This window comes from Stegodyphus dumicola, chromosome 3, assembly GCF_044657685.1.
Source record: "Stegodyphus dumicola isolate Sdum_Otavi_A_Nest chromosome 3, ASM4465768v1".
NCBI lineage: Eukaryota > Metazoa > Arthropoda > Arachnida > Araneae > Eresidae > Stegodyphus > Stegodyphus dumicola.
Window position 1 is genome coordinate 242,474,554 of NC_140770.1, and position 15,970 is coordinate 242,490,523.

Consider the following 15,970-nt stretch of genomic DNA (forward strand, 5'->3'; position numbering starts at 1 on the left):
ATCGAAATCTCTTGCACAAATAGGTTTGTTTGACTGATACAAACAGATGTCATATGTGTTAAAATTATTGCTGCATTTATGTTTTTTCATAATGCCATTTTGAATATGAATTAACATTTTGTAGGAATCTTTTTTGGCGATTTACTGACAAATATGTATTTCATGACTTATTGTTGAATTTGTTCCTTTTTCTTATATAAACAGTAGGATACTCAAGTTTTGGGGCAAGAAGTGAAATATAAGCATTTTGAAGTTGTCAAATTTTAACAAAAGTTTTCTGCCACTGCAAGTATTGTCTGAGCAAACAGCTCACATTGGCGGGTTTAATATTATTTTGTCAAACGAACTTTTGCATTTGAAAGAAAGATACTTGTTTTAGAACACTGTGTTATGAAATTTGTAAAAAAATATCATTATTGTTAAGTACGAGGTGTTTGAAATGGAACTATCGCGCTAACAGATTAGAACCATCATTTACTTCCAGTTCTGATGCAAAAAGCCAGCTACAGATTGTCACCAAATCTAATGTTGTATCGTATGACACTGTGAAGGTTTGGTACCGAAAGTTCAAAAACAAGGACTATGTCATTCAAGAAGCAGAGCACTCTGCCTGGCCTACTGATGTCGATGATGCCTTCCTGCCAGAACTTGCGGAATAAGATCAGTATGCAACCACTCGAGAGCTTGCTAAGGAGTTAGACGTTAGTTCCATACCTATTAATCACGCTATGCATCACATAAACTTGACGTACAAGTTCAGTCCTTGGGTGCCGCATGCGTTGACTCAATCAGATAAGGACAAACATGTTCAGGCCTGCACTAATCTGCTCAAATATCAAGGCAAGGACAAAATTCTGAACCGGATTGTAAATTGTGTTGAAAAGTGGAGTTACTTCAACAACAGAGGCGGAAAAGGAAGTTGGCCTGCGCTTGGTGAGCTCATCGGCAGTGTCACAAAATGCAATTTGAGTAACAAAAAGATCATGCTTTTTATCTGGTGGGAATTGCCATGGTATTATCCACAAAGAGTATCTGGAAGAAGGTAAAACCCTCGATAGTAAGGTGTATAGCAAGTCCGTGTTAATGCTGCTATCAAAGAAAAACCATTGAATTGAGTTCTGGCACAAAAAAAGGTAATATTCCATTGAGATAATGCAAGACCACATGTGTCTGCATTAACCAGTTGGATTCTGTGAACAGACTTAAGTGTGATCTTTTCCCCACACCTACCATATAGCTCTGGCATCACTCTTTCGGATTTCTGCCCTTTTTTCACACCTGCAGCTTCATCTTGCTGGTGTTGTCTTCCATTCTGCACAAAATGCTCGAAATGAAGCTAATCTGTTTTTGGAATCGTGGCCACCAAGTTTGTGGGCCGGAGGCTTTGAAAAAATTCCAAAATGTTAGCAAAAAGTCAAAATCTGATGGCGATTACTACCCGCACCAAAGGTACTGCTTTCACGTCCCCTCCCAACTTCATCAAGAACGTTTTTTTGGCAGAAAACTTTCATTACAATCAGATATTTCTTTTTGCTAATCAAGGGCTCATAAAGAATTTTGCCCTTTTGGTGATGTGAATTCTTTTATTAAATGGCTCTAAATTGTCAATTCCTCAACACTTTGGAGATTTTAAGATAAATTTTTATACACAATTTTTAATTTGGAGATTTGTGAATTTTTAGTATTATTTAAAGCATTATAATATTAATAAATTTCATTAAAATAATGTTTTAAAATTATGTTTGTGAAACAACATTAAATAAATCATTTTTATTTCCTCACCAGATGCAATCTGTCTTGGTCCTAAATTCTGCTGCCTTCCTAAAATAACAATAGCTTTTTAAGAATTACAGAAATCCTTAATTAAATCCTAAATTTGAAGAGGAAACTTATTTATGAAGAAACTGAATACATAAAAATCATGAAGTTTCTTTTTCTAAGATATATTGTTGAGACATTGTCAAGTTAGGGGATGAAGCAGAAGCAAGTGGAAACATTGGTTTGCTTGCTGAAACAAATTTCATATTGTAAAAAAAGATGCTTAAAGAAAAGGAAATTGATATGAATTAGCAAAAATATCTGAAAAGCTTTCAAATTAAAGAGACATATAAATATTTTGTGTGTTGTCACTGTAAATCATAAATATTTTGCTGCTTTTAATCCATAATTATCCTAATATTATTTAAGAATCAATGTCATAAATTACATGCATTTTAACCCATGAAATGTTTTTAGATTGTGATTTTAATAATGCTTTTGTACTTCCAAACAATTACAAAGTAGTACAGTCAAAAGTTGTTAATCCGGACTCTTCGGGACTTCCGCGATTCTGGATTATCGATTTTTCCAGATTATAGATCATCAGTTTAAATCTGGTAAGATGCATGCAGAAATTATAAAATTAAAAATATGAAACTGTAATTTATGAAATAAAAAACAATTATGATCTAAAGGGTATCAAAATTTACAATAAAAAAGCTTAATATTTATTTGTTTACTTTATTAAACATTTCTTTCAATGTAAGTTGTATAAGTTGCTTCGTTTTATGTGGTAATACTTTCTCTTTAATTCTATAAACAGACATAATTTCTTGTTCAGTTACAAAGTTCCGCTGTTCAAGTCCTATAATTGGTGTGTCGAGAATACCGACGAATTTGTCAATTAAAATGTTTTCGTTTTCAATAACCTCTGTGTCACTTTCTTCACTATCGGAAGCGAATTATAATGACGAGGAATTTGATTTAAATCATATCAAAGGCGGAGTACATGGAGATGAAATACTACATTTAGTAAGGAATTATAAGCCAAATAAAATAAAAACATCTGCCCTGAAGATAAGGATAGTGCTGACAGATCAACTTCCAATTAATAGCGCGCCGCGGCGTCTTCCCCCCAGCAGCGTGAAATTGATAAACAGGTTTTGGAATGGTTAGAGAAACAAAGGATATGCCTTTATCCATTTTTTGCAGCAATTCCACTTTTTGTTTGATGGACATCGAAACACACTTTCGCTTTGTAGATCCTTTGGGAGCTCCAGCATCGAAAATTCTATTTGACATAATCGAAAGATTTTTTTCCGTGATGTCTATGGGTACGTATGTATGTATCTCTCATAAATCAATAGCAATTAGCCACAGAATGTTTCAATTTTGTATATGCTATTTCTATAATATGTAGTTGCGCACATCCGTTTTTGGTTACCATCTGCTGTACCAAACATATATAAATATATATGTGCCTACTCTGTTACTTGCATCTCTAAGCTCAGTTTTTTATTCTTATATGTTGGAAAATTGTGCAGTTTTTTCTTTAAAAGTGATTGAATTATGTTCTATTTAAGGTGTTAATGCCTTTGGTTAATCTGCAGCCGATATTTTTAGAATTGCCAGCTCGCGCCGGGCCTGCAAGGCCAGTTTATGGATTTATATTTTATGCAGGTCTTTAAATACCCCATTAAGCATTTACTAACAACAAAATTTAAGACAATATTTAGAGCTCTAATTTTATTCAATATATGTATAGAATTTTTTAAAAAAACTTACCAAGTTAACTGAATTAGATTCAATAGCTTAATTTTGTTTTCTTCCAAATTGTCTTTTCATCTTTTCCAATAAAAGAATCACAAACTGAATTAGATTCAATAGCGTCCTCTTCATCAGACTTTACTGCAGACAGAACTTACAGACTTACAGACAGCAGAACAGACTTACAGACAGAAGAAATTCATCGCAAATTTCTTCTTTAGACAACGTATTATGCTCACTAAACATTTCATCGCAATCAGGCAATAAATTATCACCTTCGATAGATTCGTCATCAGTCGATACTTCATCTAGCAAATTACATAATCATTCCATTTCTTCATCATATGTTAATCTGCAAGCCATGTTGTGCTATGAGCTCAGTGCACTTCAAACTCGAAATTAGAAACACGTTTACTCGCGCCGGGCCTAAGCGACCCAAAAAATGGCTTTTTGTCCAAACAGAATAAAACAAAATTCCGGAAACGCCTCCTTTGTGTCAAAGGTCACCTTACACTCAGCTAGACTGGGTGTAGTCCGTTTCAGTATTAAGGGGTAGGGTTTACATAGCTTTAATAAACTGATCGGGCCTCGGAAGCCCGGCGCAAGTAATGCCAGGTTAATAGGCCGTTGTTGCAAGGGAGTCATGTGGTGTCCAAATCAAGTTTTTAGTCCAAAGGGGCTTTGTCCCTGAAAGGACTATTGTTTTTGTTTTGCGTTGGTTCACTATAAATGTCACTTTCACTTTTCAAACTGTTGCCACCAAATGTTAAAGAGTCCTGCATTATGTTTGAAGAAATTAAAAAATGAAAAATCTGCATAAATGTATGTATATTTCTCGCATTGTGATAAAACAACGGTACATAGAACCATTGAATTTTGAATGACGTAATCCTACTGCTAACATGGGCATGTGGAAGCCCAAATTTGAAATTTGGAATTTTTTTTTATCATCGATTTTATATTTTATAAATCCTTAACAATTTTTTTATTAACAAACTCAAGCATTTCAAAGTGAGCAATGGCAACGTTGTTCAGAAAAAACATTTTTATCTCCAGCCCGTGAGGCTGTGTATCGAAAGTTCCAAAAATATGCTCAATTAAAACTATTTTGCGATATTGCTCTTGAACTGAATTTTATGGTTTAAGTGTGAAAAACATCATATTTAATAAATAAAGGTAACAGACAAAATGTTAAAAAAAAGCCCCATTTGGACGTAATTTAAAATCTGAAACCTTTGAGATTTTTTTTTAAATATTTTTAAAACATAATGAAATTTAATAGTTACCATTTAAATTTATAATGACTGAGGGTGTATTGAACTACCTAATTTAATAGGCATATTTTGTTGCTAATTGCTCACCCTTTAAAGCTGTTTCTTATTTGTTAAAGCAAGTTATTGCCTTTCATTAATCCTCATTTCATTTTTTCTTTAAAAGTGATTGAATTATGTTCTATTTAAGGTGTTAATGCCTTTGATTAATCTGCAGCCAATATTTTTAGAATTGCCAGCTCTCGCCGGGCCTGCAAGGCCAGTTTATGGATTTATATTTTATGCAGGTCTTTAAATACCCCATTAAGCATTTACTAACAACAAAATTTAAGACAATATTTAGAGCTCTAATTTTATTCAATATATGTATAGAATTTTTTAAAAAAACTTACCAAGTTTTATGTACAATTGGTACATGTTGAAACAAAATGATCTCCACAGACATTTCTTTCACATTTTGTACATATTATCTTAGATTTTCGGTCCTTTGAACCTGGGCAAATATAGCACCTTTTTCTCTCAATTACTTTCTGTTTTTTAGCTATAGGTTCTTTGCTCTTGGGAGATAGTTTTTCTTGCAAGTGTCGAGGGAGACATGGTACTGTGCTCTGTTGCAAGATCTCTCAAAAACTGACTCCGCTTCCTGTGCTGTAAGGATGGATGTTTTGAGCATTGGAGTAATACTTGAGCATTCATTGCAGCAGTATTTAGCAGTGTAAAGAACAGAACCATCGGCCATCTTTTGCTGATTCTTGCAGTTGAATACGCTGCTGACATTTGGTCCACCACATCAACAGCTTCTTTCGTCGAATTATAAAATGTTATTATTTCAGGTTTTTTTGCCTCACCTGTTGTTTGGTCAATAGCGTCGTCGTTATGCATTTTAGATAAGAGGTTAACAATTTTTTTTTTTTTTTTTTTTTTTTTTTTTTTTTTTTAAGGAACATACAACACTAAAGTCATGTCTTTCTGGAATGCAAACAAGGATGAATGCACCTTACGATTTTTACTGTTCACAAACTCTTTCAGTATTTTCCTCTTGTTCTTTCTTATAGTGCCCACTAGAGTAATGTTTTTCTGAAGGAGATACTTTGCAAGTTCATAACTAGTATACCAGTTGTCGACTGTTATATTTCTCCCAGAATTTAACTCTTCAGTTAACCTTTTGACAACTTCAACTGGTGAATTATTTACATGATACAGGCCTTGGGGTTGAGTACGTGCATAAACTTCTAAATTACATGTAAAGAAAGTCCTTGCATCAACAAGAGCAAAAATCTTTATTCCATACCTCACTGGCTTTTTTGGCATGTACTGTCGAAATGAACAGCGTTCTCTAAATGGTTCGAGTTTTTCGTCAATTGTAACATATGATCCAGCTGTGTAAGACTCCTGACAATTATGCACAAGTGAGCCAAATACATATCTTATTGGGGCAAGTTTTGTCCATTTCTTTTCTCATTTGCCTGTTTCTAACATCATCAAATCTTATGCATCTCATAAGAAACAAAAAAAAAAAAAAAATTATTATTATGAGACATGGTCCTATGAAATATTTCTATTCCCATTCCATCAGTGCGCCATAAATCTCTCACATGCACGTGGGATGATTTATGTATACCACATAAATATAGCAATCCAATAAAAGCTTTAATTTCGGAGAGTTTTGTTTTTTTAGCATCGCATTCTCTCTGAAAGTTGTCACTGATAGTGTCAGTAAATATATTTGTACAGGTGACGATCGTATTCAAGATATTTTCATCCAGTAATAAACTCCAAGACTCAAGAGGAGAAGTTATGTTTTTTGCGACTCCAACATTTCCAGGCAACTTTGAAATAATATTTCGCGATAAAGTTCAAACATTTCAACGAAATTTTGTTTTCTTCCAAATTGTCTTTTCATCTTTTCCAATAAAAGAATCACAAACTGAATTAGATTCAATAGCGTCCTCTTCATCAGACTCAATTTCTTCTTTAGACAACGTATTATGCTCACTAAACATTTCATCGCAATCAGGCAATAAATTGTCACCTTCGATAGATTCGTCATCAGTCGATACTTCATCTAGCAAATTACATAATCATTCCATTTCTTCATCATATGTTAATCTGCAAGCCATGTTGTGCTATGAGCTCAGTGCACTTCAAACTCGAAATTAGAAACACGTTTACTCGCGCCGGGCCTAAGCGACCCGAAAAATGGCTTTTTGTCCAAACAGAATAAAACAAAATTCCGGAAACGCCTCCTTTGTGTCAAAGGTTACCTTACACTCAGCTAGACTGGGTGTGGTCAGAAGATACAACACAAAAATGTAAAATTAATGTAAAATTTATTTCATACAGCTAGTGAAACTTAAAGTAATATGAAACAACTTATCACATCGGGTGCTTTAGCAGCTTATAGGAACTTTAAAGTATACTAACTGGGTTAGAACTCCAGGAACTCTACATGAAGCTATGACATTAACTGAATCAGACTGATAGAGCATAATTAACTAGAGTTTTTAGAATTAAGGAGGCGCTTGGCAACAGAATTTAGTACCCATTGCATCAAGGCGCAGAATGTCTAGCACGAGCCCTGGATCAACCTTGAATGTTTGTTAGATTTCTTTATTTGGGACTCATATAGGCATAAGTATAAAAATTAATTTCCCTACCATAATTCAGGCTTAACTGTTTTGCATCGAGTGACAACCAGATCTGTTTTCATAAAACATCGAAAATGCCCGTGTTTACGAATTTGTCTCTTTGTAAAGTTTTCCTTCCCCCTGCCTAATAGATACCTACAACATTAACAATAATTTACTTAAGTGAAATGACTGCTTCTCTCTTGGCAGTTTTTCTGCGGTTTCATCCATTGTGTGCAGTTTCACCTTCGCGCCGGATTGCACCTGCAAACATCAATAGCTTTCCGTATTTCTCCTTTAGTTGCTTCAAAAGAATGATTGACATGTCTCTTAACAATTCGCGAAACCAATGAGCCATACACTAATGGAGAGGGGGAAAGCACTAGGTAGAAAATAAATGAGGCGTTGGGGTGGTTTGCCATTGCCTGAATGAATGGGCGTTACGGGGGCGACTTCGATGCAAAAGAGTTAAGTCGGTATGTTATAGAACCAAGACAGAATTGAGCGTCTTTACTTGCTAGTTTCATGTTGCATCGCCGGTAGTGTATTGCAGATAGTGTCTAAGCTTTATGATGATAACTGCAAATTTGAAGATTTTCAGATATCACAAACAAAAAGCAAAATTTTCCAAATAATGGAATTTGTGAACAAATGTGCAGAAGTTTTAATAAATACAGATGGTATAATTTAAGTTTTTCGATGCAATGACAATGCCCCAATCATCAGTCAACTGATAGAGGGTGGAATATGTAGTATGGTTCTAAATCTAGAAGACACAGCTACACCCTGTGACATGACAAAGAAATTGCGAAGAGCAAAGAAATTTCAATTAACAATTTAGTAGGAATTCTCAATAGAACGGTTATAAGACTTGAACACTGGAACTTCATAACTGAAATTATGTCGATCTGTAGAATTAAAGAGTAAGTATTGACACCAAAACAAAGCATCTCAAACAATTTACATTCAAAGAAATAAGTAAAAGAATTAATAGTAAGCTCTTTCCCCTAACTGTATTTTTTTATTCCTTTAAAGTCACAAATGCTTCATTATTTCATAAACCTCTATTTCGTATATTTAATTTTATTATTTCCACATGTCGTCATATTAGATTTAAACTGATGGTCTAATACCTGAAAAAATATCATATCTGGAATAGGCAACGTTTTGACAAATCTGGATTTCAGACTTTATACCGTACTACTGATTTCTACCTTCTATACTATAGAACTGAGGATGTAACAAAAATTGACATGGAAAATGGTAAGCTTATGGCTGCTCCTTGCAAGTTGGCAGAAGTTAAAGGTCAAAGCTTATAACTGTGTTGATGTCATGATCGATACTTGAAATCAATTTAAGCCACGATGGAGGGGAAAATTTCCCTCTCCATGGCTCAAACTATTGTTTTGATGTCTACACATGTCTTTGCAGGCAAAATATTCTGCTGCTTTTTCCTTTTTCATTCCTTTTTGGAGTCTGAGTACATTGTAATAAAATTAAAGGAGGGCATTGTGGTTTTTCCATAATATGATTATATCTGCATTGACATTTATAAAGGTTGTTATCCTGCTGTTATTTGTTTGTTTGTTTGTAAAATCTGCAGTAAATTTTCATTAGTAAGATAAATCCACCATGTATATTAAATATTTCTTTTGGGTTTTAAATCTTATGTGCTAAATCTCTGAATTATTTTTGTCGAAATTCAAAATGTATATTAATTTGTCCTTCTCTTTCTTTCTAGTTGTACAAGAAACTTGAACAGTGCAATCATGAGCTAAAGAAGTATAGCCATGTTAACAAGAAAGCTTTAGATCAGTTTATAAGTTTCTCTGAGCAGAAGGAGAAACTTGTAAATCGTAAAGGAGAATTAGATAGGGGCTATGATGTAAGTAATTACAATATATCTACTACCGTGGTTCTAAAAAATTCTATACATGCTGTATCCTCAAAAAATAGACTTGTGCAGTGCTGGCCATCCAAAATGTGACACGAAAAAGTACAAGAGATATTAAATCCAATTTTTTTCAGATATTACACATAGTATAAATGCCTGGTAGCCGCACCCACAGGTGCATTTAGTGTCTGAGTGGAAGTGGAATCCCATACAACCTCACAACCATAACATTGGGTGCTGGATCAGTATCACGCACAAAAGTCGAGCAGTGTTTCCCCATGCCCCTCAACTCTTAAAACAACCTTCATGGTACTGCAGGCAGAAGTGTATTTCATTCAAAAATATGCCTCTCAGATGTCATCTCTGCTGTTCATTGCACCATTGCAAATGTAAATGCCAGTGGTTTAAAGGTAAGCAAAGCAACGGATGCCTAGTGAACAGTCCATCATACTGTAAACAACGTCGAATAATTCATGCAGATACTGATTTTTGTGTTACACCAGATTACATTCGTTGTGATATGGTTGTGGATGAGCACAATATGCCTGTGTTCTCATGCAATGTGCAGCAAGATGGTTGCAGTTTTTCCTGTCCATCAGTTGTTTCCTTTTGCATCTACGGATTGCATATTTGCATCGCTGTTGCTTGGCTACGTATCACAGGATTGATTTCCTGGAAAGATAATCCACAATCTCTCTATGCAATGATTCTGCCTTGGTCGAACTCGGAAACGTGCTCAAATGAGGCTCATGCTTTTCTATGATGCATACTGAAGCTGCGCACACAAAAAAATCTCACAACAGAACATTTCACATAATTCAAAAAAGCAGTCCTTTCTCTTGTACAGACTTTAAGGAGAACTGCAGTTTCCCATGATGTGTGCATGTGTGGAAATCGTAATCATTTGCATATCGCATTGCTTTATACATATGATGGAAATTTCATGCTGTTTGGATGCTTCCTTTCTAATGTTGCATTTTGGATGGGCAGTAGTTTGTATGTGTGTTTATACATATGCTTCTCACTTTCGAAATTAGACTTATATTTGTGAAAAATGGAACACCATGAGGGAAGTGTCGGAAATGAGTGAAATTTATTCCACATATTACTGATAGTGGTACAAATATGCAGGTTCTGAATGTAATCCTAGGGAATGTCATTCCATATGGCTTCGAATTGATGCCAAAATTCAGTCTTAGTGTGTGCTCCATGAGCTGTGCAAGCGAGCTGCCGACCAATGAAATCTCAGACATGCTCAGAGGGCGACATATCCAGGGAATAAGCTGGCCTGCATGAAGCGAAACATGTTGTGCTCTAAAAAAGGCTTGTGCAGTCTGAGAAATGTGCATGTGCATTATCCTGCTGAAATACAGTGCTGCCTGGAATGCGTTGAAGAATGGGGAGAACCTCTGGCTCCTTAACTTCCCTTATAGCGATCACTGTTGAGTTTGCCAGCAGTCTGCACTATATGGGATTGATAATTATTCGCAATAGTTCCCCATACCATGATGCTACATGTTTGTGTGGTATGATGCTGGATAACGCATTGTAAAAGCAGACGTTCACCTCTGTAATGTCTGATGCATACTTTTTCATCATTGTACTCCAGATTTTAGTGAGATTCATGTGAGAAAACAACTTGTTGCCACAGGGCATGCCACACAATGTGTTAACAGCACACTGAAGTTGGATGTGTCTGTGATTCAGTGACAAGAGAATCTTGCATAGAGAAACTCTTGCACACAATTCTTGCTGCAGCAGCTGTCGATGACCATAGAGCTAGACAACAGGACACCTGTATCCACGTTCCAACATTGTGCTAACACTTGAGAGGACAATGTACGATCCATCACAGCTATGCGATAAGGTATCTGCTGTTCTGCGCCATTGTGCTCCACTGCTTGGATTTCACCTTGTTTGGTTCTCCTCTGTCCATTTCTTCCAAACACGCATCACCATTTTAGCATTACACTGCATGCAGACCGCAATTGTTTGATATGAAAATCCATCCTCTTGCATGCCAATGATGCGGCCTTGTTCGAACTCCATCAGTTATTGGCATTACACATTCCACTGTTGGCAAGGCATATTGAGCTCTGATTAAAAGTTCACCACAAACAGAGGAAGATAAACAAATTTCAGTGCAATTTTACAGTCCTTTATGTATAGGTGTAACAAGCGGCTGGTTCTCATTTCATCTATGCACAACCATTTTGTATTTATAATCATTTGCATGTCTTACCTCCCCTTACATTTCCTGTAAGTTTGGTTCAATTTGCATAATTCCTTCATGGTGTTGCAATTTTCACAAACATTAAAATAGTTATGTTTTGAACTACTTTTCACGCCATGAATTTATTCGTAAAATGTTACTAGGTTCACTATGCACAGCTCCTAATAATGTTAATGAGATAAAAGCTATAAATATTATTAAACAGTTAAAACTGCTAAAACAAATAAGTAATGCACTTAAAATTTTAAATGCAGTGCATTATAAGTAAAGAATTGTTAATACAAAAAGGATTTTTTTAATATACCTTGGATTGCTGACTTTGAGGCATTTATGGGTGACATGAGGATGAAAGCAAGTAGGTCTTTATTTGGGTGAGAATTATTCAGTGTCTGAATCACCATCTGAAGATTTATCTACAAGTAAAGGAAGCATTTATGATGAGGTGGTTGTATGAGAAATAGAAGGAGTTGGTATTTTAGATGGGTCAACAAAGCCTATTTCTAAAGTGTCTTTCTTAGGAAAATAAGTGTGTAAATTTGTCTGAAAAAGTTTTTTTCCTTTGTTATAAGAAAGACAATTGTATTATATAGCATTGTGCTAAAAGACCATTACATTTCTTTATTTTCTTTTTGACTCCGAAATTTTATTCTTGAGAGCAGGTTTGTTCATATCTGGGAAATTTCATAAAGTGGGATCTATATCTATCTATATATATATATATGTATACCTATAAGATAAAATATGTAAATCAAAGCAATAGCCTCTTAATTCCCCCTCTCTATTCTAAAAATAGTAGTAACTTTTTTGAAACTCTGTCATATCTGAAAACTAAATCCGCATCATATCATCTTAACCTTCTGCATTGCATATAGTTATTAGCCAATCAGATTAATGAAAATTTTTTCTATAGATACTTTGTAATCTAACTACGCAATCAAAATTCTTGCTCTTCATTATACATCTACATTTCTATAAGCCATCAATATTTCTATGTATATGTGCAATCAATTTTTCTACAGCATGAATATTGCTAAGTCTTGCTTTTATTATTATTATTATATTATGCATATGTATATGTTATCTTAACATTTAGTATTTGTTTTATAGTCCATTATGGAGCTCATGAATGCCTTAGAGTTACGGAAGTATGAAGCTATACAGTTTACATTTAAGCAAGTATCTAAATATTTTAGTGAAGTTTTTAAGAAGTTAGTTCCACAGGGTCATGCTACGTTAGTAATGAAGACAGAAAATGATGAAACTGGCTCTACAGTATGTGTGCCTTTCCATTTTGTTTTAAGTTGTTTCTAATATAATATATGCTGTATGGGTATATCTGAACATTATTTTTTTCTCCATAGGGTGCTAAAGCTCAGTCTGTCGAACAGTTTATAGGTGTAGGAATCAGAGTAAGAAACATTATATATTTTTTAAATTATGGTTACTTAAATATTTGTGATTGCTGATGATGTCTGATAAGACTGCTCTGAGTACGATAATCAGAGCAGTCTTTTTCAATATCTTTGTTAACTTTATGATGCCCTAGCCTTGATTTTCTCAAAATTTTGCTGATATAATACCGATTACAGTACAAAGTCCATAATCCAGATGTCCATTATCCAGAATTATCTATAATCCTGACCTCAAAGCCACAAACTTTTTTTTTTTTGTATGCTTTACGCATGCACGTTAATGCGCATTTACACGTTAATGTGCATGCACGTTGGGATGATGTGTCTAAAGATACGTTAAAAAATGCTTGGCATAATTTGTGGCCAGCTACCATATTTCATTGTGAGAACAATGAAGATGATAGCCATGAATTTTAAAGGTTTTCAGATATCTCAAAACAAAGGTGAAATTTTCCAATTAACAGATTTTGTTAAGAAATTTGGAGAAGCAGTAATAAAATAAGATGATATAAAAGAAGTTTTTCATTGTGATCACAATGTTTCTCAGTCATCAATCAATTAATGAATGTCAAAATCTGTAGTATGTTTCTAGATTCAGAAAATACTGCTACCAATAGTGAAGAAGGTGACAGAGAAGTTGCTGAAAACGAAAAAAAATTTGATTGATGAGTTAGTTGGAATTCTTGAAACAGCAGTTACAGGACTTCACCAATGGAACTTTGTAACTGAACAAGAAATTATGTCTGTCTACAGAATTAATGAGAAAGAATTAGCATAAAAAATGAAGCAACTTAAACAACATCGAAAGAAATGTTTAATAAAGTAAAGAAATAAATATTAATTTTTTTTTTTGGTGTGTGTGTAAATTTTAAAACACTTTAGATCATAAATGCTTCATTATTTCATAAATCATGATTTCATATTTTTAATTTTATAATTTTTACATGCATTTTGCTAGATTTAAACTCATGATTTAATATCTGGAAAAATCCCAAATCCGGAATCATCGAAGTCCGGACGAGTTCCGATTTTAGACATTGTGCTGTATCTTATGCTTTTTCAAAGTAGCGACACAGAAGTTACAGGACTTAAACAATGTAATTAAACAAGATATTATGTCTTTCTACAGAACTTATAGAAAGTGTTAGCACAAAAAAGAAACAACTTAAATTGAAAAAAATGTTTAATAAGGTGACAAAATATTTTTTTTTCCGTAAATTTTGATACTTTTTTGATCAAAAATACTTTATTATTTCATAAATCACGATTTCATGTTTTTAATTTTATAATTTCTACATGCCATCTTACTAGATTTAAACTGATGATCCAATATCCGGAAAAATCCGAAATCAGCAAAGTTCTCGAAGAGTCCGGATTTCGGACTTCGTACTGTAGTGTGCAGCACCTCTGAGCAGTGCATCTTTTTTGGACTTACTGATTGAAGAGCTTTATTTTACTTTTTTCGTTATCTTTTATTCATTAAAATAATATTTAGATCATTAAAGAATTAAAAAGTATTAAAAGTAAAGTAAAAAGTTAATGCATACTAAATGGCCGAAAATATCATGACTGCATAAAAGTGCACTATATTGTTTCAAAATTCCTCTAAGAAAAATGTAATATAAGTCAACATAATAAAACATAAAAGGTTAAATTTTAAAACTTTTTGAAAATAAGGATAAGGGAAACTGTTTGAATTATTTTTCTTAATTTTATTCTTTTAATTGGAAAAAATACATCTCAAAATTAACAGCTTTATAGTATAATAAATTTAAAATGGCTTTTCTAACCAACTGCTTATTAATTTGGATTAGAATCGTAATATCAAAGCTAAATTATTGTTTTCTGTTTATTTATGAAATGTATGCATTGTGCAGCAGGTTTGCCACTCACCTGGAAAATTCTAGGAAATCAGAGAAATTGAAAATAGCCAGGAAAAATAAAATATTTTTCAGAAAAAGTCAAGAAGATTGAAATTCTCAGTCTTAGAAGGGATGGAGGAATGCATACTGATCAATTATCTCAAACAATAAAATGTCCATACTTTAAATCATACACAATTATTTCTCTTAAAAAAGAACAAGTTATGCTTGTTTTTCTTGCTGAAAGCCCCGTCCCTCCAATCTCATTTCTGATATTCCTTTATGTGTTCTCATGTGTTATTAATTGTTCGCTAACAGATGGTCTATGTTTTCCACTGTTCGACTATTCCTGTCTGTAGAAGTGCAGTGGCTATTTAAACTTGTGCACTTATGATGACATTACACTGTATAGTTGTCGCATTATAATAAATAATTATATTAATATAACTATTTTTCTTCCATTATATTTCTAAACTTTTTAGTTTTATTTTGAAACATCAAAATGTTATGAATGATATATTTTGGTCATCCAAAAAATTCCATGAGTTTTCTTATCACTGCATGCATTTTCTTCTAATTATTTTGTTACTGCTGATAAGGAGTGATTGATTAAACAGATGTTTAAATACAGTCTTTTCTTAAGACACAATAACACGCTGACCAAATACTAATTCAGAAGTCAAACAACAAAAATCAGCATTTGACATCTGAATAGTCTTTTCTGCTTATGTTGCAGAATTCTAGCATGTGTTGCAACATTAAAATGTTTTCCTTATTGAAGTCAAGAATAGGGAAACTCAGAAGTTCATTTTTTTCATGTTATGTATGCTTTTTTATTTTCAAAAAGAAAACAATGCTAGTCAGACTGATTGTAAAATTTATGCTGTATTTGCGTAAAATTTGCAGCAAATTGCTGTTTTTGACTAATGCATTTTGGAGGTGGTTTCGAGAGGTTTCAAGTGTGGAAATTTTGCTGTCAGAGGTGATGTTCGTTCCGGATAACTATCCTTCATATATAGGAATCTATTAAAAGAAGTTATTGCTGAAAGTCTATGTGTTGTAGTTCAGGAACTATCAGAGAGACTAAGTATTTAAAAAAAAAAAAAAATGCAGTATATGACAATTTGAATAAGCTTGGGTGTGTAA

The 15,970-nt window shown here is 33.6% G+C and overlaps 1 protein-coding gene across 1 annotated transcript in view; it reads left to right on the forward strand.

The window, feature by feature from the left end:
- Positions 1–15,970, forward strand: part of SMC3 (structural maintenance of chromosomes 3) — a 198,663-nt gene that overhangs the window by 144,623 nt on the left and 38,070 nt on the right. Inside the window, exons 26-28 of the mRNA XM_085813974.1 lie at positions 9,165–9,308; positions 12,658–12,822; positions 12,912–12,959. Of these exons, the coding sequence (XP_085670100.1) occupies positions 9,165–9,308; positions 12,658–12,822; positions 12,912–12,959 (357 nt within the window). The remainder of the gene's footprint in view (positions 1–9,164; positions 9,309–12,657; positions 12,823–12,911; positions 12,960–15,970) is intronic.